At 33.1% G+C, this 25,909-nt stretch overlaps 1 protein-coding gene across 1 annotated transcript in view; it reads right to left on the bottom strand.

The window, feature by feature from the left end:
* LOC100933143 (sodium channel protein type 9 subunit alpha-like) overlaps positions 1–25,909 on the bottom strand; it is a 103,469-nt gene that overhangs the window by 26,681 nt on the left and 50,879 nt on the right. Inside the window, exons 13-17 of the mRNA XM_031960533.1 lie at positions 16,428–16,554; positions 15,564–15,796; positions 3,347–3,544; positions 2,085–2,441; positions 131–604 (exon numbers count right to left, since the gene is read on the bottom strand). Of these exons, the coding sequence (XP_031816393.1) occupies positions 131–604; positions 2,085–2,441; positions 3,347–3,544; positions 15,564–15,796; positions 16,428–16,554 (1,389 nt within the window). The remainder of the gene's footprint in view (positions 1–130; positions 605–2,084; positions 2,442–3,346; positions 3,545–15,563; positions 15,797–16,427; positions 16,555–25,909) is intronic.

The following is a 25,909-nucleotide window of genomic DNA, read 5'->3' as shown; positions in this document are numbered from 1 at the left end:
CATTGCTTCTATATTAAGTGCCACAATAATATCATATATGTTATTATTATAAGCATATGTATATATTATACATATTCTATATTATATTATGTAGCATATATTATTATTTTAAGTATATAAAATAGCTTACCTCATTACTGTCATCAACATTGAATTCATTGCTAAACTCTTTGGTGTTTACATTTTCAGAATCAAATTCTGTAAGAGCAATTGGTGCAGTCATTGGAAGATTAGGATTGAGAATTGATGACTGAGAAGAACTATTGTCCTTCACGTATTTCTCCATGCTGCTACCAGAGGCTATGGTTCCCTGTTTTCCATTCTGGAAATCTTGATCGTTGCTTATTTTGTTAAGTGACTGACTGGATGTATCATTCTTTTTCTCCATACTTAGATTTTCTACTCTTTTGGTCTCTTTTGAAGTAGTTTGTTTCTTAGTAAAAATTTCTGCAATGAGGTCAAATAAGATTCGTTTCATATATTGGATGCCCTTTATAATCCTTGCCATTGCAAGATAGAGATTTTGTGAATCTGCTTTCACATCACTCACTGCAGAATTTTCTGAAATAAATGAGCTCAATAAAGCTACAAACAAGATAAGTACCTAAATAGGAAAAGAAAAAAAAAGGAGAGTGTAAAAATACAACTTTTACTTTTAGTTCAATATCACCAGTTCAAAAAAACAACAACAACAAATTTTATGGGTCAAAGAACAAGTAAAATTAGAATCTCCTTACTAGTGAACAGAAGTCGAAATAATTTTCTCTCTGGAAGTCTCATGACAACTTTTCTATCAAAGGTAGTGTGAAACTGTCTTACACACCAGTGAGACATTACCACAGTATCAGCTTCATAACTAATGATCTTGAATATAATCTACCTTCTGTGACTACACTCCTAGGAAAAGTTACCTCTACTTATTATTTCACTTACACAAATTCATTGAAATCTAGATTTTAACATCATCACAACAATCTTTTCTCTTGATTGCAATGAATGATTGCTTAACTACTAAATTTAATGACTCCCCCCTCTCCCTACCCTTCCCAATCCTCATTACTGGACTCTCTGAAAGTCTTAACACTGTAATCACCCACTCTGTTCTCATCTTCCAAGATCCTCATTCACCTTATGGTTTCTATGAAAGTATTCTTTCATGGTTTTCCATTCTAAATTTTTCTGAGTCTATTTTGTTGGTTCATCAATCAATTCCAATGAATTAAATATTAGTTTCACTCAAAGTTTTGACCTGGACTCTCATTTTGGATGTTTCTTAATTATCTCATACTCACTGTGAGTTCAAGTGCCAAATTGAAGCTTGCATTACCAACTGCCTACTAGATACTGCTACTTGGACCCTCTATTGGCATCCTAAGCTCAACATGAGTGAAAAAACCTATCTTTCCTGACAAATATATTTAACTTCCATATTTCATTATTTCTTTTTGGATCATTACTACTTTTTTATTCACCCAAATTATCCATATAAATCATTATTGATTCTTTACCTTACTTTTCAAATCTAATAGTTCCCAAGTTTTATAGATGTTATTCTCCAGTATCTCTGGCATTTTCATCATATTTCTCCACTCATATGACAATAATCCTGTGGCCCTTATCCTGAAGCTGCCTAAGTCATTCTATGAGACAGATCATTCCCACAACTTGGAAAAAACTCATTTTTTTCCTCTATTGTTTCTAGGGTAAAATACAAACTAGCTTGGGTTTTAAAATATTCTGTATTCTGGCCTATACTTGCCTTATCCATTTTTTTCCCTATATTCCAAAAAATCTGTCCCAATATTTGCTCTTCAAACTAGACATTTATCTTTTAAGTTCACTTCTTTTCACAATCTATTCCTCATCACAGAAATGTGTTCTCCCTCATTACCTTCAATGAAAGTAATGAAAATTATCTTGAATTGAGTGTGATTCTAATACTAGAACTAAAAATAATAACTATATCTCAACATTAAAATTATACTTCACAGTTCATCTAAATCTCATTAACACTAATTTATTACAATTCATTTCATACAATAACTGTATTCTTAATTAATATTTTAAATCTTCAGAGTACTTACTAATAAGTTTCCAATGATAATAATCCCCATGTAAAAAACAAGGCACATGGATTGCCCTGCCACCTCCATACAGTCCCACATGGTCTCTATCCATTCTCCGTACAGTACCCGGACCACAATAAGAAAGGAGTTGAAGATATGATGCATATGCCAACGTGGAAGTAAACAGTCAATATCAATCTTGCAGGCATTGTTTTGGTAACTGTGACCAAAGAACTGCAGGCCAACCACCGCAAAAATAAAAATTGTGATGACCAACACCAATGTCAAGCTTCTAAGAGTTTTCACAGAGTACCCAATGATCTTGAGCATCATTTTCATCATTGGCCAATATTTTGTCAATTTGAAAACACGGAGCTAAAAATAAAGAGGAAGAAACCACATTTTTATGCTAGCTATAATTATAGTTTTATAATTAGTAGGCAATGGTCTTCAGAATAGTTATTAATGAAAATGCTAAAACTTTGGTAAAACTAAGATCTTGGTTTGATAAATACAACCTACCTAAAAAACCTGAATCTCTAATTCCCTTTTGTTTGCTATTTATAAAAAACAAACCAAAAAAACCCCAAACCTCTCTTACTTTTCTTAGTGCTTTGAGTAACTTGATTTAGACAGAAATTGTTATCATTATATCAATTATGAAAACTCAAACACAGGCAGAAAAGTTAGGCCATTGAGGAATTAATGTTCACCAAACATTAATTTGGAAATTAAAGTTTATTAAAGATGCTCAGAAATAGGAAGTTATATAGTCCTTGATCTTTTATGGTTTCTTAATATTCTTTTTGAGGTTTCAAAAAATATTATCTGATCATTGTGAATATTCCCTTCAACTTATATATCATAAATCTTTTATGACTTCTTTTCAAGTTCAAATCTGGGCTATGCTCTTATCTTGTATGACTATTTTATATATTCTCAAGGATCATCATAGTTTTTTAGCATTTTCAGGGATTAAGCATTACATTATGACTCATCTCTTAGTTATGACATATACAATTGCTTATTTTAATTTCTACATATCTATAAACTCTAGATGTTTTATTTTATTACAGATCTTTGGTCCACCTTGAACATGGTCTTTTGAAAGGCAAGTGGGCCTGTCCTGATTCTATCTCTATTTTCCCCTCTGATGTCTGAAACTAACTATATCCTAGTTCTTCTTCCTATGTCCATGACCTGTCATTTCCCATAATATTCCTAGAAGTGATAATCAGTTTTGTACATGTATAATAGAAAGCTGTTTCATGTATACTTACCCCTCTGAGTAAGAAGAGAAATTGTAAAAGGGAAATATGTATTGTATCTGTTATCCAAAAGGAAGTAATTACAAGTTCCCCTAAAGCAAGGATCACAATAAAAGTATCAAATATATTCCACTTCTCTTGGAAATAATTATATGGATGCAATGCAATAATTTTCAAAATCATTTCCAATACATAAATTCCAGTGAATACCTAAATAAAGAAAAAAATATTTAAGAATAAAAGACCTACAAATATGTTTTGTTGTTAGTTTGATGTTTCAGTCATGTCTGCCTCTTTGCGATCCCATTTGTTTTGTTTTGTTTTGTTTTGTTTGGCAAAGATACTGAAGTGGTTTGCCATTTCCTTTGCTAGATCATTTGACAAAAGAGGAAAGTAAAGTAAACAAGATTAATTGATATGTCTAGAATTACAGAGATAATAAATATCTAAGTTAGATTTGAAGTTAGTTCTTCTAAACTTCAAGACTGGTACCATATCAAGTGTACCACCTATCTTCTCATTGCAATTATGTGTATATATTTATGTGTATATATATATATATATATATATGTAAAGTTAACAAGCAATTGAACTGTATCTTTTTTAGATGTCTCAAGTCATCAAACCCTGTCTGACTCAGATCCTTATCTATAAAATAAGCTGGAGAAAGGTATGGCAAAACAATCTACTATTTTTGCTGAGAAAACCTAAAATAAGTCATGAAGAATTGGATATAATTGAAAAATGATTGAACAATACTACAAATTATGTAAAATGAATTTAAACTTGTATCCATTTCTTACTAAGAATGAGAAAAAAAAAGCTTGTTTTCATTTTTTTCACATACATTGTAACTGGTTGAATCACAATCTATCTGAGCCTTGATTTCTTCTTTTATAAAATGGGGAATAATACTCCAGGTCCAACTTGCCGTATAGGGATCTTACCTGGATCAAGTAAGATGACATATGTGAAAGCAAGTTGTAAACTATAAAGTACTTTGCAAATATGATTTATTATCATCATTGATTATTTTAGAAGAAATAGATCATAGCATCTGATGCCAATTTTTCTGCAATGAGCTCATATTGGATGATAGATTTTGAAATACACAAGTAAAAGTCATTTTGGCTGAGAATAAAATAAGAACTATAGGAATAAGTGATGGCATTTTAAGACATTTGTCTCTCCTAGTCTGAATATTCTTTGAGCAACAAAGAATCAGTTGACAAGCTGCCTAATGATTTATTAGAAGAGAAAAAGGATGAGTAGACGAGTAACATAGTGACAGTCAAGGTAAGACTACTGAAACTCTGACATGAAATACACAATTAATTCAGGACTTTCACATCAAAGTACAAAAATTGAAGCTCAGGAGCCAAGAGGAGTGAGTAAAGGGAGAATTTATAATTAAATATTCCTAATATTCCCTTCTAAACAACTTTAAAGTAACACATAAGATAATCAACTAAAGGTTGGGACAAGGCATTTTTTCATGCCTTAACTAACTGCATAAGGACCAAAGTGCACAACAGGAGAGGACTGAATACGCCTCTTCTGGGATCATACCCCGTGGGAAGCACAGACCATTTATGGGTCTCCAGAAAATTATGAAACTTGAGACAGGGACCCCTCCACCCTTCAACTTAGGTGAGCAGAGTTCAACTCTGACATAGAGTTCAAAGTCAAGAACTAGGCTGGAAAAAGGACAAAACAACCAAAAATAACTTCACCATAAAAAGCTATTATGGTGACAAGCAAAGTTAAAATACAAACTCAAAAGAAAACAATGGCAAGAAAATATGTCCAAGCAAAGTCTCAAATTTAAAAGTTACGAAAACAGACGAAACATTAGACCAATAGGAATTCCTAGAACAGCTAAAGAAAAAAACTAAGAAGAATACAACAAAATTTAATCAAATGAAAGTGGTATAAAGAAATGGGTAAAAAAAGGAAGAGTAATGCAAGAAAATTATGAAAAGAAAATCAATAGCTTGGTGAAAGAGATATACAAATATTAAAGAAAATAACTCTTCTTGAGGTAGAGCCAAGATAGTAAAGGCAGGAACTCACCCAACCTCTCCCCCAAACCACTCCAAATTCCTTTAAATAATAATTCTAAATAAATTTCAGAGCATCAGAACACCTCAAAAGATGGAGTAGAACATTTTCTAGCTGTAGGTAACTTAGAAGGTCCACAGAAAAGGTCTGAGACACCAGAGTGGGAGTCCTGCAATCCCAGTGCAATCCAGCCCTGGCCTCACCTCTAGCCCCTGCACTGGCCCGGCCTTGGCCTCAGGCTGGGGCTAGCCTCTTCTCACACTTCTAAATCAGCAGCAGTATTAGTAGCTTCAGAGAGTACAAAGAGGACATGGAAGGTCCGAAGAAAAAGTCTGTGGAACCAGGGTAAGAGCCCAGCTTGCCATACCAGTCCTAACCCCAGCCCCAACCCTGGCACTGGCGTAGACCACAAGGCCATGGAAGCAAGCTCTGAACCAACAGTAGGACTGGAGGCTTCTAGACCTCTCAGTTTGGGGATTCCAGGGAGGTCTTGGAAGGTCAGTGGAGTAGTTCTGTAGTACTAGGGTGGAAGAATAATATTTAGTCCCAGTACAGGCCCCATCAGCACAGTCCTAGGTCCAGGCTGAGCTAGCACACTAAATTTTCCAACTATAGTGGGGCAAAGACACTTAATAGTTTCAGAGCAGAAAACAGTGCTTGTGGTCAGATCCCTAGAAGGATCTCTGAAAACAATTGCACAAAACCCCGGAAGTTTGGGACAGTGTACCCTCCACCCGGGAAAAAGAGCCCGACTTTAACAAAGAATTAAAAGTCAAGTAATGAGCAGACAATAGAAAAAGTTTCTGACATTGAAAGTTATTATGGCGACAAGGAACATCAAAACACACACTCAGAACATAATAACAAATCAAAGCTCCTATATCCACAACCTCTAAGAAAAATAAGAACTGGGCTCAGAACATAGAAGAGCTCAAAAGGGACTTTGAAAATCAAGTAAGAGAAATAGAGGAAAAATTAGGGAAAGAATGAGAGCGATGCAAAAGGAAACCCAAAAAGCTAATGAGGAGAAGAATGTTTTAAAAAGAGACATTGGCCAACTGGGAAAAGAGGTACAAAAGTTCACTGAGGAAAATAACTCCTTAAAAATTAGAATTGAGCAAATGGAAGCTAATGACTTTATAAGAAATCAAGATACAATAAAGCAGAAAAAGAAAAAAAAAGTGATATATCTCATTGGAAAAATAACTGACCTAGAAAAGAGATTCAGGAGAGATAACATAAAAATTATTGGTCTACCTGGAAGTCATGATAAAATAGCCTGGACATTATCTTTCAAGAAATTATCAAGGAAAAATGTCCTGATATTCTAGAACTAGAGGGTAAAATAGAATTTGTAAGAATTTGAAAGAATCCACCAATCACCTCCTGAAAGAGATCCCAAAATTAAAACTCCAAGGAATACAGTAGCTAAATTCCAGAATTATCAAATTAAGGAGAAAATATTGCAAGCATCCAGAAAAAAAATTCAAGTATAACAGAGCCACAGTCAGAAGAATACAAGTTTTAGCAGCTTCTACATTAAAGGATCAGAGGACTTGGAATATAATATTCCAGAGAACAAAGGAGCCAGGATTGCAACCAAGAATCACCTACTCAGAAAAACTGAGAAGAATTCTTCAGAGGAAAAAGTGTTCATTCCATGAAATAAAGGCTTTTCTAGCATCGCTGATGAAAAGACCAGAGATGAATGGAAAATTTGATTTTCAAATATAGGTCTCTGGAGAAGCAGAAGGAGTTAATTAGGAATATGATATCATAAGGACTTAATAAGTTTTATCTGTTTACATTCCCACATGAAGATGATACTTGTAACCCATTAGAACTTTCTTATTACTATGGCAATTAGAAGGAGTATATATAGAGGGCACAGCTTGAGTTGAATATTAAGGGATAACATATTTTTTTAATGATGAAATTAAGGGAAGAAGAATGTACTGGAAGAAAGGAAGAAAAGCAGAATAGTGTAAATTATTTACTATAAAAAAGGTAAGAAAATGCTTTTAAAGTGGAGGAGAAAAGGGGGAGGAGAGGGTGTGTAAATGAACCTTACTATCATCAGAACTGCCTCAAATAGGAAATAATGTATATACTCAATAGGGGACAGAAGTCTATCTTATCCTGCAGGAAAATAGGAGAGGAATGGCATAGGGGAAGGAGGGGGGAGGACAATAAAAAAGAGGGCATATTGGAGGAGGAAGTGGTTAGTACCAAAACACTTATGAGGAGGAACAGGATGAAAGGAAAGAATAAATGGGGGGAAATAAAATTTACAATAGTAATTGAAAAAAAAATTCAAATCAAGTTTCTCTGATAAAGCCTCATTTCTCAAAGATAGAGGGAACGGAGTCAAATTTGTAAAAAGTAAGAGCCATGCCCTAATTGATAAATGATCAAAATATATGAGCTGTACTCAAAGGGTTATAAATTCATGCATATCTTTTGACCTAACAACACTATTACCAGGCATGAATAACAAAAGAAACTCAGAGAAAAAGAAAAAAAAAAGAAAATTACATATATGTACAAAAGTATTTATAGAAACTCACTTGTCAGGACAAAAACATTGCAAATTGAGGGGGTGCTTATCAGTTGGTGAATGACTCAAGAAATTGTGGGATGTGTTTGTGATGGAATATTATTGTTCTCTGGAAACTAATGAGCAGGATGCTCTCAGGAAAAAAAATCCTGGAAAGTCCAAAATGAACAACGTGAAATGTACTGTATACAAAGTAATAGCAATGTTCTGGGATGATGAGCTATAAAAGAGTTTGTTATTCTCAGTAGTATAATCACCCATAATTACTCTGAAGGATTTATGATGAAAAATCCTATCCATACCCAGAGAAGGAACTGATTGTGTCTGAATACAAATTAAAGCATTCTTTCTCCATCTCTTTTTTTTGTAATTTAATTTTTCTTGAGGGTTTTTATTTTCATTTAGATGGGTGATCTATTTCTTTTACAACTTGATTTTTATAGAAATGTTTTACATAACTTCACATGTGATTTCTTAATGGGGAGGGAATTGGGGGATAATTTCAAAAACAAATGTAAAAAATTTGTTTTGAATATAACAGGGGAAATAAAATAAATTAAAAAAAGAAAAATTAGCTCCTTAAAAACAAATAACAAAATGACAAAAGATGCAGAACATCACTGAAGAAAATAATTTCTTAAAAATTAGAATTAGACAAGTGGATGCTAATAATGCCATGAGATATTAAGAAACCATAAAACCAGATCAAAATGAAAAGAAAATAGAAAAAGCAAACTACCTCATGGGGAAAACAATCAATCTGGAAAAGAGATTGAGTAGAGATAATTTAAGAATTATTGCATTACCTAAAACTCATGATCAGAAAAAAAGTGTAGACATCATATTTTGAGATATTATAGAGTAAAATTGCCCTGATATTCTAGAACTGGAGGGCTTAAGTGAAATTAAAAGAATCCATTGATCACAAAATTTTAAAGATCTTAAAATGAAAAGTTCCAGAAATACTATAAACAAATTCCAGAGCTACTAGAACAAGGAAAGTAGCAACTGAAAATACTACTGAAAGTAGCAAGAAAGAAACAATTCAAATACTTGTGAAGTCACAGTTGGGATCACACAAGATTTAGCAGTAATCATCTTAAAGGAGAAGAAGGTTTAGAATATGATATTTGAGAAGGCAATACAAGACTAACCCATCCAAAAAAAAAAAAAAAACTGAGTAAAATTATACTTTTATGTTACAGAGAAAAAAATGGACAATTAATGAAATACAGTACTTTCAGGCACTCCTGATAAAAAGACCAGAACCATATAGAATCATGGGAAATTTAATAAGATTAAACTGTTTACATTATCAAATGGGAAAATGATACTTGTAACCTCCAAGAACTTAATTAACCTTAAGGTTGTTAGAAAGAGTCTACTAAGATGGAAATGTGGATATGAGTTGATCATGTTAGACAATCACAAAATAAAAAATAGAATACTAAGAAACAAGCATATACTGAGAAAAGGTGGAAGGACAATTAAAAATGGGAAAATTATTTCACATAAAATAGGCATTCAAGGAAGAATTTTGATAAAGGGTGGGGGGAATAAAGATGCAATGAGCAATTTTTCAATCTCATGATCATCTGTAGTGGTTCAAGAAGGGAAGAATATATTATAAAGTCATTCATTTGGGCATAGAAATTCATATTACCCAAAGGACATTATGGAGAAGTAAGAGAAAATATAGAGTAGGTTAAAAGGAAGAGTTGATAAGAAGATGAGCAAATTAAAGGAGACAGCGATAAGAAGCAAAATAGTCTTTTAAGGAGGGACAGAGTGAAAAAAAAGAGAAGGAAAACAGAAGAAAATTGTTTAGATAGGAAATACAAAGTGAGTAATGATAACTGTGAATGTGAATGGGATGTACTAACCCCTGGAAAGCAAAATGGATTATAAATCATACCAACAATTTGCTGTTTGAAAAAAAAATACAGTCAAAACAGAAAGACACAGTAAAGATAAGGAGCTAGAGCAGTATCTGTTACAGATATAAGTTACAACAATGATCTCAGAGAAAGCGAAATATACCTAATTAAAAGAGAAATACATGGAAACTACATTTGTTTTTCTAAATGGTACCATAGACAATAAGGTAATTTCAATATTAACCATGTATGAACCAAATGATATAGCATCCAATTTTTTTGAAGCATAACAAATGAAATTGAGGAGGAAATAGTAAAAAATGTATTAGGAGGAAACTTGAATTCATCCCTTCCAGAGCTACATAAATTTAATCATAAAGTTAGTAAGAAAGAATTTAGGGAGATAAATTGAATTTCAGAAAAATTATATATGATAGATGCCTGTAGGAATAGAAAGCAATACATATTTTTCTCAGCTATAGAAGGCATCTTTATACAAACTAATCATGCATTAGAGCAAAACTTCACAAATAAATGCAGAAAAGTAGGATTATTAAATATATATTTTGTGGATCTCAATAATATAATATTTACATTTAATAAATAACCTTCAAAGTATAGGCTAAAACAATTGGAAACTAAATAATCTAATGATAACAAGAATTAAAAAAAACAGAGCATGGAAACAATAGTTTCATGGAAAAAAAATAACAATAATGAGACGACAAACCAAACTTGTAGGATTTAACTAGAATAGTACTTGGGGAAAATTTTATATCCTTAAAAGTTTACATAAAATAAAAAATAGAAAAATCAGAACAATGAATTGCTTATGCAAGAGAAAAACAATTATCAATTGTTATTATCAAGAAAAAAAATCAATTAAATTCCAAAATAGATTTACTGAAAATTTTAAACAGATTGACAAAAGAGGAAGCAAAAAAAAAAATAAACCAATTAAACTAGGCACTGGTTTATGGGGGGGGGGGGGGGTGGAACAACAAAAAAGCATTGGTTAATTTCATTTTTTTAAAAAAAGAAAAAAAAAATTACCAGCATCCAAATTGAAAAGGCTGAATGCATCATCAGTGAAAATGAAATTAAAGCAATTATTAGGAGCAATTTTACCTAATTACAAGTCAATAAAACTAAAAATCTAAATGAAATGAATTAATTTTTGCAAAAATGTAAATTGCCTAGAAATAGAAGGGTAACTAAAAGATTTAAGTAATGCTATCCGAGAAAAGGAAATTGAAAAAGCCATAAATGAGCTATGGGAGAATATCTGTGTATCTGGACATGTATACATACTTATATATGTATATACAAACAAGTAAATTCTAATAGACATTTAAACAACAATTAATAATATTTGGGGTATCTACATGATACAGTGGGCACAACACTGGACCTGAAGTCAGGAAGCCTAAACTCCTGGAGTTCAAATCCAGCTTCAGACACTTACTAGATATGTGACCCTGAGCAAGTCACTTGACTCATTTTTTTCAGTCTCCTTATCTATAAAATGAGCTGGAGAAGGAAATAACAACTACTCCAATATGTTTACCAAGAAACCCCAAATGGAGTCAACAAAACTTGAAAAATTAGGAAAGAAAAGAATCCCAACAAATCCTTTTATGACACCAATATGATTTAAAAAAAATTATTATAGCTTTTTATTTACAGAACATATGCATGGGTAATTTTTCAACATTGACCCTTGCAAAACTTATTGTTTCAAATTTTCTCCTTCCCCCCATCTGCTCCCCTAGATGGCAGGTAGTCCAATACATGTTAAATATGTTAAAATATATGTTAAATCCAATATATGTATATATATTTATAGAGTTATCTTGCTGCTCAAGAAAAATTGGATCTAGAAAGAAAAAAAAAACCTGAGAAGAAAACAAAAATGCAAGCAACAATAACAGAAAGAATGAAAATGCTATGTTGTGTACACACTCATTTCCCATAGTCCTCTCTCTGGGAGTAGATGGCTCTCTTCATTACTAAACAATTGGAACTGGTTTGAATCATTCATTGATGAAGAGGGCAACATCCATCAGAGTTGAACATCGTATAGTCTTGTTTTTGCTGTGTATAATGATCTCCTGGTTCTGCTCATTTCACTCAGCATCAGTTCATGTAAGTCTCTCCAGGCCTCTCTGAAATCATGCAATTGGTCATTTCTTATAGAACAAGAATGTTCTGTAACATTCATATACCATAATTTATTCAGCCATTCTTCAATTGATGGGCATCCACTCAGTTTCAAGTTTCTGGCCACTACAAAGAGACTTGCCACAAACATTTTCGCACATGTGCCTTTGAGATCTCTTTGGGATATAAGCCCAATAGTAACAATACTGGGTCAAAGGTTATGCACAGTTTGATAACATTTTGAGCATAGTTCCAAATTGCTTTCCAGAATGGTTGGATCCATTCACAGTTCCAGCAACAATGCATCAGTGTCCTAGTTTTCCCACATCCCCTCCAACATTCTTCATTATCTTTTCCTCTCATCTTAGCCAATCTGACACGTGTGTAGTGGTATCTCGGAGTTGTCTTAATTTGCATTTCTCTGATCAATAGTGATTTGGAGCACCTTTTCATATGACTAGAAATAGTTTCAATTTCATGTGAAAATTGTCTGTTCATGTCCTTTGAACATTTATCAATTGGAGAAACTATTATAAATTTGAGTCAATTTTCTATGTATTTTGGAAATGAAGTCTTTATCAGAACCTTTGAATGTAAAAAATGTTTTCCCAGTTTATTGTTTCTCTTCTAATCTTGTCTGCATTGGTTTTGTTTTATACAAAAACTTTTAAACTTAATATAATCAAAATTATCTATTTTGTGATCAATAATGATCTCTAGTTCTTTGGTCATAAATTCCTTCCTCCTCCACAGGTCTGAGAGGTAAACTAACCTATGTTTTTCTAATTTATTTATATCATTCTTTGTGTCTAGATCATGAACCCATTTTGATCTTGTCTTGGTATATGGTATTAAATGTAGTTCAATGCCTAGTTTCTGTCATACTAATTTTCCCAGAAGTTTTTGTCAAATAGTGAATTCTTAACCCCAAAGCTGGGTCTTTGGGTTTGTTGAACACTAAATTGCTATAGTTATTGACTATTTTTTCCTGTGAACCTAACCTATTCTACTGATCAACTAGTCTAAGAAACACGCTTTTTAACACCTAAATCAGGAAGAGCAAAAAAAAAAAAAAAAACAAAAAGAAAATTGCAGATCAATTTCCCTCAAAAATATTGAAGCAAAAGTTTTAAATAAAATATTAGCAAGGAGATGACAGTAGTATGTCACAAAGATCATAGAATAGGATCTGCTGGCTTTGTAGTAGGAATGCAGGGTTGACTTAAAATTAGGAAAACTAAGGCAGCTAGATGATGCAGTGGATAGACCACCAGCCCTGGAGTCAGGAGGATTTGGGTTTAAATCTGACTGCAGACACTTAATTCTTCTTAGCTGTGTGGTCCTGGGTAAGTCACTTAATCTCAAATGCCTCATCACAACCATCAACAATAACCACAACAACAAAATGAAAAAAAATTAGGAAAACTCTCAGCATAATAGACCATATTAATAAAAAGTACAAAATCATGATTATTTCAATATATGCTGAAAAAGTTATGGACAAACTACAAAGAATTCTTGTTAACATATGAGCATGAGAAGAAAGAGAAATTTTCTTAAGATACAGTCTATCTAAAACCAAGAGGAAGAATTATCTATAGTGAGGATTAATTAGAAGCCTTTCCAATAGGGTCAATGGCAAAGTCAGAATGTCCTTTATGACTATTATTATTCATAATTATATCCTAAAGGCTAGTTACAGCAGTGACAAGAAAAAGACATTGAAGGAATAAGAAAAGGTAACAAGGAATCAAAATTATCACTCTTTGTAGATGATATAATGGTATACTTAAAAATCATAGAGAATTAAAAAAAGTGGTGGAAACAATGAATAACTTCAGAAAAAATTCTGGATGTAAAATAAACCCACAAAAGTCATCAGCACTTTAATATATTACCAACAAAACTATACAGGAAGAGATAGAAAGAGGAATTTCATTTCAAATAAGCTCTGAAAGTATAAAATACTAGGAGGGGCATCTGTCAACACACACACAGGAACTATATAAACACAATTGAAAACATTTCCCCTACAAATAATTAGATTAAAGTAATTGGAGAAATAGTAATTGCTTATGAGTAGGTTAAGCCAATATTCTAACGTGTGGCTGGTGGAGTTGTGAATTAATCTAACCTTTGTTCTAGAGATCACTTTGGAACCATTCCCAAAGACTATAAAATCTATGCATACCCTTTGACTCAGAAAATAATTACTATATCTACATTACAAAGAGATTGAAGAAAAAAAAGAAAAGGATTCACAATTACAAAAATATTTAGAGCAACTCTTTTTGTAGTGGTAAAGGATTGGAAACCAAGGGGATGCACATCAATTGGAAGATCACTCAAGAAGTTATGGCATATAATTGTAATATATACTACTCTGATGTAAGATAATACAATATAATGAATTGGATGTTTTTAGAAAAATACTTGGGTAGACTTATATGAACTAATGTGAAGTAATTGAGCAGAGAACAATTCATACAAAGATAATATAGTAGAGACAAACATTAGGAATTCTGTTTATTCTAACATTCAATTACATTTAAATAGGATTGATAATGAAACATGCTACCCAACTCCTGATAAAGAGTGTAAAATGATATCTTTTTTTTTTTAACATGATCAATGTAGAAGACTATTTTGTAGTACAACCCTGACTTCTGAGAAATTGCTTATTTTATTAAAGTTCTTATTTTCTCCACATTCTGAAATAGGATTTTGAAAATTTTGTATTTTCATTGATTGCCATACATGCATCCATATTGTGTGATCAAGAAAGAGTTGAAAACTGACCAAAAATAGCACTTTCCTTTCCTGACAAGATTTAGTCTCTGAATAGTTTAGTTGGCATTTAAAATTTCTTTTTGATTTTTTTTTTTTTTTTTTTTGCTCAGGCAATAGGAATTAAGTGACTTGCTCAGGATCACACAGCCAAGAAGTAAGTGTCTGAGGCCAGATTTGAACTGAAGTCCTCCTGGGTTCAAGTCTGGTGCTCTATTGGCTATGCCAACTAGCTGCCCCATAATTTTATTTCTTTGTACCTTAAATACACATTTAAATTTGCACAGGATTAACTATTTACTCACAAGTGTTCTTATAAAGGTGCTTAAAAGTCAATACTAATTAAAGATAATTGTAAACATGATCCCAATACAACTACTGTAAAAAGTCATGGCATCATCCATTTATCTTACATTTCTTTAGATACAACTCTAAAGATGGCTCATTTAAGTAGCAAATAGTTGACTGTTAAAAATGGGGAACACATTAATTCCAACTCAGGTTGGAATTTCCAAATTATGCTTTCCTCTTTTGTCACAAATTTATTTTCATTGTTCTAGACAATCTATGAAATGACATCCATTTTCAAGTAATTTGTAAAAAATAAATCAAAATGAAATATAAAGAAATTAAAATGATGATCTTTCAAGTGGTTTTGACACATATTTTATTCATTTTGCTTAGAAACTAGCTGCCCCATGTGAAAGGTTTTGTTTATCTGATTATTTGATACTATAGAGAAGAACGTTTTAGGGAAAAGTCATGAAGCATTAAGTATCAGACTTACCTGGTGTCCCACAAAAAGGACATAAAGAAACTCTTCAGTCATTGGGTAGTGATCCATGGCTAAAAATATTAGGTTCATAATGACACAAATAACAATGGCCAAGTCAAAAAATGGATCCATGACAATGCTATGGACAAAATCTTTGCATTTTAGCCAAAGTGGACAGCAATTCCAGATCAGAAACATTTTAGCAAATCTCTTCCACCAATTTCTTGGCCTGCACTTGTCAAATTCTGGGGAGAAATAATATAAAATATAAAGAAATTCAGTTATTTTATTTCTTTTGAATTCCAAATGAATGAATAAAATTTAAACTTCTTAGTTTTTTCTAAGATAACTATAAGTCAGTCCTGGGGCTTTAAATTTTGCAAATGGAATGGAAAACTACAAATAAATATACAATATATTCCACACATATACATACATACAAGATTAAAACTCAAGAAAATACATATATTTTCATTCTAAAGAGACTAAATACTGAGGAAGGTAAATGTGAGAAAGATTAAACTGAAAAACAGCAGATATGAGAATTAATGATTTCTTTAAAAAGAGAATTTTATTAGAGTTTTCAACTTCATGAGATAATACCATCTTATTCTCCTATGATAAAACTGGTGGCTTATATGTGAAAATTTCATAACACCTTGGAGAGGTTTTCTCATACAGTCTTTGTCTTAAGTCCCCAAAGTATGGACATAAGTAGAGTAGATGGTTCCATGACCTTCTTTGGTGATACTTTCTAAAGATAAAATTGTCATGAAACAAATTACTTTTCTCAAGCCCATTCTAAGTCTCTCATGTTATTTTTTTTAAAGTAGGTCATAATTCAGTTGGAATTAAGGAGGAAAAGGTATAACATACCTTTCATGCTGTGTAATATATTGGTTCTGCTCGTTATTCTTTTTCTAACAGTGGGATCTTCCAGAATATCTACAGAATGGCAAGTATTTATTTGTCTTTCCTTCTTGTCAACTTGCATAGTGTTTCTCTATTTAAAAAAAAAAATGAAGTTGAAACATTCACACTGGCTTCTTCCCAATAAATAAAGAGCACTTTATGATAATTTTTGGTCTAATCTAGAAAAGTCAGCTAGAAATCCAAGAAATTAATATGGAGTGAAATCTTAAAATCAGTCTGGGGCATTGATCATCATCTCTTTTTTCTAATCTTCCAATTTTCACGATCTATATTTCTTCCTCTTGTGTTACCTACAAACATTACAAAGTTTTCTCCATATTTAAAAATATATTACTACAATTTTTAACTTATTCTGTAACTCTCCTCTTTTCCTCCAGTCAAAGCAATTTATACTCCATTCCTTCACTTCCTCTCCTATCACTACTCTTCCTCTCCTCCAATTTGTCTTTCAATCCCAATGGCTAACTGAAACTGTTCTCTCCAAGTTATTCATGTTGTCTTAAATATCAAACCTAATAGTCATTCTTTAACTATCTTTTGTTGTATTTGGCACTGGCCTCCTCTTTCTGTATATTCTCTCTTCTCTAGGTTTTGCTGACAGTGAAATTTCTTGGTTTTCCTCTTACCAGTCTAACCAAACTTTCTCATTCTCCTTTCCTAGATTATGACTTAAATCTTCCCCTTTAACTGTAAGGATAGTTCTAGGGGTGGAGCTAAGATGGCAAAGCCACAAAGCTGCTTGAGTTCTCCCAGTTTCCCTCAAAAACTATATGAAACCAAGCCTCTGAGTCTGATGGAATGAAACCTCTCTCCAGTTCCAGACAGACTGGAAAAACTTTGAGAAAGGTCAGTCTCCTTGGGATGAAAAGAGTGTTCAGGCAGGTCAAACAGACTTTGGGAAGGGTCTTAATCACAGCAAATCAACAACTAAGACCTGGAGCTTTCAGTCCCAGCTCAGAAGGTAAATTCTAGGAAACCAGGCTATTTCTTGAACAGAGCAGGCAAAGCAACCTCCTACAAACACAAGGGATTCTGTTCTCAAAGCCGAGTCTCAGAGTTGCACAGGAATCTTGGGACAGTGCCCCCTTTACCCCAGGAGCAGATTTCAACATTAAAAGTAAAAAAAAAAGAGGACATATAGAAAGAAAATGAATAAGAAACAGAAAAGAACCTTGAATATAGGAAGCTGCCATGGTGAGAGGGAAGATCAAAACACAATCTCAGATGAGGACGGAATGTCCACAGAAGAAATCTCTAAGAATGATATAACTTGGTCTTAAGTCCAAAGAGGTTTCTTGGAAATGCTTCTAAAAGACTCCAAAAGACAAGTAAGAGAGGCAGAAAATGAGAAAGGAAATGAAAGATATGCATGAGAAAGTCAGCAGTTTAGAAAAAAAAGGAAAAAAATTGTTTGAAGAAAACAACTCTTTAAACAATAGATTAAACCAAAATGGAAAAAGAGATACAAAAGATAACTGAAAAAAATCACAAAGTAAAAACTAACAGGGCAATTGGAAGCTGGTAACTTTGTGAGACAGCAAGAAACAGTCAAACAAATTAAAAATAATGAAAAAGGAGAAGAAAATGTGAAACGCCTAATTAGCAAAACAGTCAATTTGGACAATAGATCCAGAAGAGACAATTTAATTTTACCTGAAAGCCATGAATAAAAAAAAGAGCTTGGATAGCATTTTACAGAGGTCATTAAGGAAAACTGCCATAATATTCAATATTCCAGAAACAGAGGGGAAAATATTCATTGAAAGAATTCATCTATCACCTCTGGAAAGAGATCCAACATGGAAAACCCTAAGGAACACTGTTGCAAGACTCCAACAGTGGTCCTCAAACTTTTGTTCTCAATATCTTTATCCTATTAAAAATGATTGAGGATCTGTCCAAAGAGTTTTTCTTTATGTGGTTTATAGTTATAGATATTGATCACATTAAAAATAAAAGCTTATTATGAATTTGTAGACTCTCTGAAAGTATTTCAGAGATTCCCAGGATTCTCTGGACCAGACTTTGAGAACCATTGCTCTAGAACTATAACTTTTTTTTTTATTTAATAGCCTTTTATTTACAGGTTATATGTATGGGTAACTTTACAGCATTAACAATTGCCAAACCTCTTGTTCCAATTTTTCCCCTCTTACCTCCCACCCCCTCCTCCAGATGGCAGGATGACCAGTAGATGTTAAATATATTAAAATATAAATTAGATACACAATAAGTATACATGACCAAATCGTTATTTTGCTGTATAAAAAGAATCAGACTCTGAAATATTGTACAATTAGCTTGTGAAGGAAATCAAAAATGCAGGTGGGCATAAATATAGGGATTGGGAATTCAATGTACTGGTTCTTAGTCATCACCCAGAGTTCTTTCTCTGGGCATAGCTGGTTCAGTTCATTACTGCTCCATTGGAAATGACTTAGTTGATCTCATTGCGGAGGATGGCCAGGTCCATCAGAACTGGTCATCATATAGTATTGTTGGTGAAGTATATAATGATCTCCTGGTCCTGCTCATTTCACTCAGCATCAGTTCATGTAAGTCTCTCCAGGCCTTTCTGAAATCATCCTGTTGGTCATTTCTTACAGAACAATAATATTCCATAATATTCATATACCACAATTTATTCAGCCATTCTCCAACTGATGGCATCCATTCAGTTTCCAGTTTCTAGCCACTACAAGCAGGGCTGCCACAAACATTTTGGCACACACTGGTCCCTTTCCCTTCTTTAGTATCTCCTTGGGGTATAAGCCCAGTAGAAACACTGCTGGATCAAAGGGTATGCACAGTTTGATAACTTTTTGGGCATAATTCCAGATTGCTCTCCAGAATGGTTGGATTCGTTCACAGCTCCACCAACAATGTATCAATGTCCCAGTTTTCCCACATCCCCTCCAACAATCATCATTATTTTTTCCTGTCATCTTAGCCAATCTGACAGGTGTGTAGTGGTATCTTAGAGTTGTTTTAATCTGCATTTCTCTGATTAATAATGACTTGGAGCATCTTTTCATATGACTAGAAATAGTTTCAATTTCTTCATCTGAGAATTGTCTAGAACTATAACTTAAAGGAAAAAATACTACAAGCTAGCAACCAAAAACAATTCAGATATCAAGGAGCAACAGTCAGAATTACTAAAGACATTGCAGTTTCTACAATAAGGGATCAGAGGATCTGGAATACCATATTCCAGAAGGTATTGGACCTGGGATTACAACCAAGAATTAACTATCCAGAAAGACTCAGCATCATCTTTCAGAAGAGAAGAGGAGCTTCAATGAGGAAAGAGATTTTCAATCATTTCTAATGAAAAAAAGAGAACTAAACATAAAATTTAATCAATAAACACACGATGTAAGAGAACCATAAAAAGGTAAATGGGGAAAAATATGTATTTAAAGGTTAAGCTGTTTACATCCCTAGTTATGAAAACAATATCTGTAATTCTTGAGAAATGTATCTGTTACTGGGGCAGACAGAGGGAGCCATCACATGGACTGAGGGCATGGTGTGATTAGTCCCTGATGGGATAACATCAAAGAAAGAAACATTAAGAGGTGAGAAAAGAAAAATAAATAAAAGAATTAAACTAGGCAATGAAGGAATGATATAATAATTCCAATTCTATCTAAATTAATTGTGCCAAACCAATCTAACTGCCAAAACATTATTTTATAGAACTAGAAAAAAGAACAACAAAATACATCTGAAAGAACAAAAAGTCAAGAATACCAAGGGAATTAATGAAAAAAAATATACAGGATAGTGGGTAAACAGTATCAAACCTAAATCGTAAAGCAGTAGTCATCAAAATCACTTGGCACTGGCTAAGAAATAAAGTGGTAGATCAGTGGATTAGATAAAATACACATGACACAATAATCAAGGCCTATAGCAATCTAGTATTTGATAAACCCCCAAACTCAAGCTTCTGGAATAAGAGCTCAGTATTTGACAAAAATTGCTGAGAAAACTGGAAAATAATATGTAAGAAACAGCACAGACCTACATCTCACGTTTTGTACCAAAATAAGGCCAAAATGGATACATGATTTGGGTATAAAGGATGATATCATAAACAAATTAGCAAAACAAGGGATAATTGCCTATCAGATCTTTGGAGAAAGGAGGAATTTGTGACCCAAGTAAAACTAGAGAATATTATGAAAGACAAAATGGACAACTTTGATTACATTAAAAAAAAGTTTGAGTCTTCCTAATGCTGAGTCTTTTCAGTTGTGATTCTTCATCATCCCATTTGGGGCTTTCTTGATGAAGATACCAGAAATGTTTGCCATTTCCTTCTCCAGATTGAGAAATGAGATGAGGGGAAAAAATAAATGAAACTGGGGCAAATAGGGATAAGTGAATTGTGCACAAACAAAATGAACAGAAACAAGATTAAAATGGAAGTACAAAGCTGGGAAAAAATCTTTACAGCAATATTTCTGATAAAGGTCTCATTTCTAAAACATAAAGAATTGTGTCAAATTTGTAAGAATACAAGTCATCCCCCCACTGATAAATGGGTAAAGGATAAGAAAAAGCAATTTTAGGATGAAGAAATTAAAGCCATTTATAGTTACATGAAAAAATGTTCTAAATCACTATTGATTAGAGAAATGCAATTTAAAACAACTCTGGAGTTCCACTTCACACCTCTCAGATTGGCTAAAATGATAGGAAAAGATAATGATAAATATTGGAGGGGATGTGGGAAAACTAGGACATTAATGAAATGTTGGTGGTGGTGTAAAATGGTCCAGCCATAATCTGTAATTATGCCCAATATATATGCTATAAAATTATGCATACCCTTTGACTTACACTTTGCAGCGTAATTACTGGGTTTGTATCCCAAGAAAATCATAAAAGAGGGAAAAGGACCCACCTGTGCAAAAATACTTTTGGCAGCTTTTTTTTTTTTTTTTTTGGTAGCAAAGAATTGGAAAAGGAATGGATGCCCATCTATTGGGAAATGACTGAACAAGGTATGGTACATGAAGGTAATGGGATATTATTGTTCTATAAACATGATGAGCAAGCCTTTCTATGAGGAAGGCCTAGAAAGATTTACATGAACTGATGCTGAGTGAAACAAGCAGTACCAGGAATATATTGTACACAATTACAGCTAGGATGTGTGATGATCAACTGGGAAAGGCTTGGTTCTTCTCAATGTTTCAGTAATTCAAAGCAATTCCAATAGGCTTTGGACAGAAAATGCCATCTATATCTGGTAAAAGAACTAAGTAGACAAATTGTAAATCAACATATACTATGTTCATCACTTTTTTCTATTTTTTTATCTCTCCTATGGGTTTTCCCTTTTATTCTGATTTTTCTCTCCCAACATGATTTATAAACAAATGTGTATTAAATAATAAAGTTATTCCAATAAAAAAAGAGTATATCTGAGCTCTTTTCTAGCCCATATTCTATTTTCTCTCTTTTTCTTATTTCATTTTATCCTCAGCTTCCACCAGTGCAATGATCATTTTTATGGAAATGGCTTATAGGTCTATATATCCAAACCTAGTCTCTCTCCTAAATTTTATTTCTGCCAATTGTCTATTAGTTATTTCAGTTAGTGACCCAGTAGTCATCTCAAATTCAATATGTTTAAACAGAACTGAGAGAAGTAATCTTTTTTCTACTATGTTAATATTCAGTTTTTAAATTGGGATGCAGTTTTTCTTATTTTCCGAATCAGGGCTCATCCCCTAAAGGTCAGTATCTGAAGGACAAGACTGATAGTTGAGATTGCCCAAATGCTCTAGGAACATGCTCCTGATCTTAGATGGGATCCCATCAAAGTTGGAGACTTCATTTCTGTTCAGAATATGAACAGAATCTAATATAGCCCCAAATCATTAAACTTATGCCCTTATACCATTGCTTTGAATTTAAGATGATAAAGCTCATGAGGGCAAAAGCCAACCAGAGTGGTCCCTATAGGGCTGGATTCCTCTATTTGGATTGCTGGAAATGGCCAAGTCTCATGATTGTCAAGTTCTCAGCAAGAGGAATTGAAGACTTTTAAGCCACTTCCTCATTCAAATGTCTATCCTTTCATTAATACTTCATCAATCAAAGTTGATTTCACCTGTTAGTGGCAGCAGAAGGTATTTACAGCACTCAGTATCTCCATGCTATTATTGTTAGTGAGAAAAATCATTGCACAAATTTATTGATAATCAGCCAGTCTAATTAATAAATTAGTCAGAAATCTGTTTCTCAGGTTTTTCATTCATCTTAGCTCATTATCTTTTCCTCCCTAAAACTTTCCCCTCTTCTGAGTTTACCTATTACTTGTGAGATAATTTCTATTCTCCTCATCAGTCTGATATCTTGATGCATCTATGACTCCTCAAGCTCTGGTTTACTAGATAAACTCAATGCTTTCTACTTCCACAACACATCTTGCTTTAGTTTCCTTTTTACTCACAAGACTAACACTTTGGTTCCAATACTTTAATCTAGAATACTTAAACAACCTCTAATTGTTTTCCCTATTTCAAAGTTATTACCCACTACAAATTATCCTCCACATAGGTTTCAGAGTTCAAGCCTGACAATTGATCTTCCTTCCCTGTATCTTTGTGCTTTCATCCATGCTCAGACAACTTCCCTGATTTCCTTCAGTATTTTAGCTTTTGAACATGTTTTGCATTTCACATTTTGATTTGGATAAAGATAGTAATGAGACAACAGTACGTAAACAGTGTTAGAAATCCCATCTGGTAGACTTGGGCTCAAGCCAGCAAGGCAGCGGGAAAGGGTCAGATCAGAGGCAGAATGAGGTACAATTACAGGACAAAGCATAAATTTACATAATTGCAACAAAGGTTTAAGTCTTCCTAAACATTTCCTTTTCAAGTAGGCCATATCTGGATAGGTGGCACCATAGCTAGAGTGTCCAGGCTGGAGTCAAGTAGACTTGAGTTCAAATCCAGCCTCAGACATTTACTAGTTCACTAGTCATGTTACATGTCACTTAACTGTTTCCCTTGGATTCCTCATCTGTAAAATGAGCTGTAGAAGGATATGACAAATCACTCTATTATCTGTGATAAGAAAACCTTAGAGATGACTGAAAATGAGTAAACAACAAACAACATCAATAATGGGTCAGTTGTATGTCAGGGTAGAAAAAGCAAGCTTTTGGGTTAAAACAACCTTAGTCTGCTTTCTTCAAAAAGTTATCTTAGTTTACAAATCTTCAGCATCTGGGTCTAAATGGATGGTCATGTTTCCTGCCAAAATTAACATTTTCATGAAGTTCAGATTTCTTGTCCTAATAAATACAGAGTCTAAAACTAGAGTCTTAGCATCTTTATCATCCTTGCATACATTTGCATAGCTGACATTTTATCTGGAAAGTGACAATCCAATTATTAAGCATGCTAGCTACTGGGGAGACAGTCAAAAAACCCATACAAACAACAACAACAAAAACCATTTGTTTATCCTCAAGGACATTAGTTTTAGTTTAGAACTGCATTAATGGTAGGTGACCAGTGACACTGTGAAAAGACAGTTGGTCTCAGAATCTCCAGGAGGCCTTAGGTTTAAATTCCATCTTTAACACATATTGACTGTGAAACTTTTGGCAAATTATTTAACCTTCTAAAATCCATAGATGACTCTCTAAAATGACAAATGTCTTACAATGTGATTTGCTTGTATTGACAGAAGTAACTTCCTCATGGAGTGTTTCCCATATCAATGAAATGACAATCTTTCTTTAAAAATGTGAACATTATTGTGCTCAATGTTTACATTTTACTAGGACTATGTGCACAGATGAAGTCAATACAAAAATATAGAAAAAGTAAACAAGGGAAAGTACTAACTTTGAAGGAGGAAAATCAGGAAACAAACTAATGTTTGAGGTATCAACTTCTTGAGTCTTGAAGTAAGCCAGAGATTCCAACAGGCAAGATAAGGAGGGTGATCATTTTAGGCAAATGACATAGTCTGTGCAAAGGCACTATTAATCCTTACCCAATTCAGTTCCTGAGTCCTTGTATTATTTTTCTACCTCCAAATCACTTTCCTTCACAAGATAAAACTGCCTTTGTTCTTTTTTTCTTTCTCATTAGTAATCCTTTTTTGGACCGTCCACTTGAGTTATCATCCATGACAACCATACTCATCTCTTACCTGTCTCGCCTCCTGAATCTCTGCACTGTTTCTTAGCTTTGCTCGCAGCTTTCTTATGTCCTCACCTTCACTTACACCTTTGCTTTCCTTTTCTATGCTATCTTACTTTATATGGATATCAGCTCTTTGAGGCCAAGGAGTGATATTCTTTTATTTATCTTTTATTTGTGACAAATTCACTGTAATTAGTATAGTGGTTGATATAGTTAGTACTTAATACATGATTTATGTATTTCTAATTTATGTAGAAAATTATTCATAGTTTCATGTATAATCAGAAAATAATTTAATATTCATGCCTGAGTAATTAAGAAAAACAGTAGGGTTTAATGATGAAAAGGACCTAATGTCAAACAGAAAGATCTCTTTAAATCCCAACTCTGATATTTGCTAGATATATATTTTGCCAAGAACAAATTAATTAATCCTCTATATAGTTTTCTATCCAATTTATATAATGGAGATACCAAACTGCCTACCTCACGGGGATGGGATGAATTAAGTGTATATCCTAAATTCATATAAAATATGAGCTTCTATTAATAACACAATTATGTGAGATCCATTGAACAGATGACTAAATTTTGCCTTTACACTATTAAAAAGTCATATCTAGATTTAAAAGCAAATACAGTATACAGTGTAATGGTAGAACAAAAGTATTTTTGTTGTTGGGTTTTTTTGCTGGTACAGAGATAGATAATTTGCTGCTTACATACTATCTAGTGGAACCCAACTTGTTTTAAAAGAAGGAAACAACCAGAGACAAGTGAAGACACTTGAATATAAGAATGTATAGACTAATACTAAGAATACTAAGAATATATAGACAGTAGTAATTGATGGATTAAGGATATTCACTCAGGTCTTTATACTCCCAAATCCAGTATTCTTTTCACTAATAGGCAATTAGATAACATATTGGATCCAGAGTTAGGAAACTCTGAGCTTACATGTGCTCTAAGATTCTTGTTAGCTATGCGACTCTGGCCCAGTCAGAGCCTCTGTTAATCTCAGTTTATTCAAAGGTAAAATGGGGATAATAATAGTACCTATTTCCTATGTTTGTTGTGAGGATAAAATAACATAATATTTGAAAAGGATTTTGTAAACTTTTAAGCACTATGAAAATGATAACTAATTGTTGTTGATATTGGATTATAAACAATGATGTGAAAGTTGGATTTGAGAGAAGACATGATGAAATCATGGAGATTAATTCTAACAAAGACATT

Source organism: Sarcophilus harrisii, chromosome 3 (assembly GCF_902635505.1).
Source record: "Sarcophilus harrisii chromosome 3, mSarHar1.11, whole genome shotgun sequence".
NCBI classification, from domain to species: Eukaryota; Metazoa; Chordata; class Mammalia; order Dasyuromorphia; family Dasyuridae; genus Sarcophilus; species Sarcophilus harrisii.
This window is presented reverse-complemented; position numbering and strand designations above follow the sequence as displayed.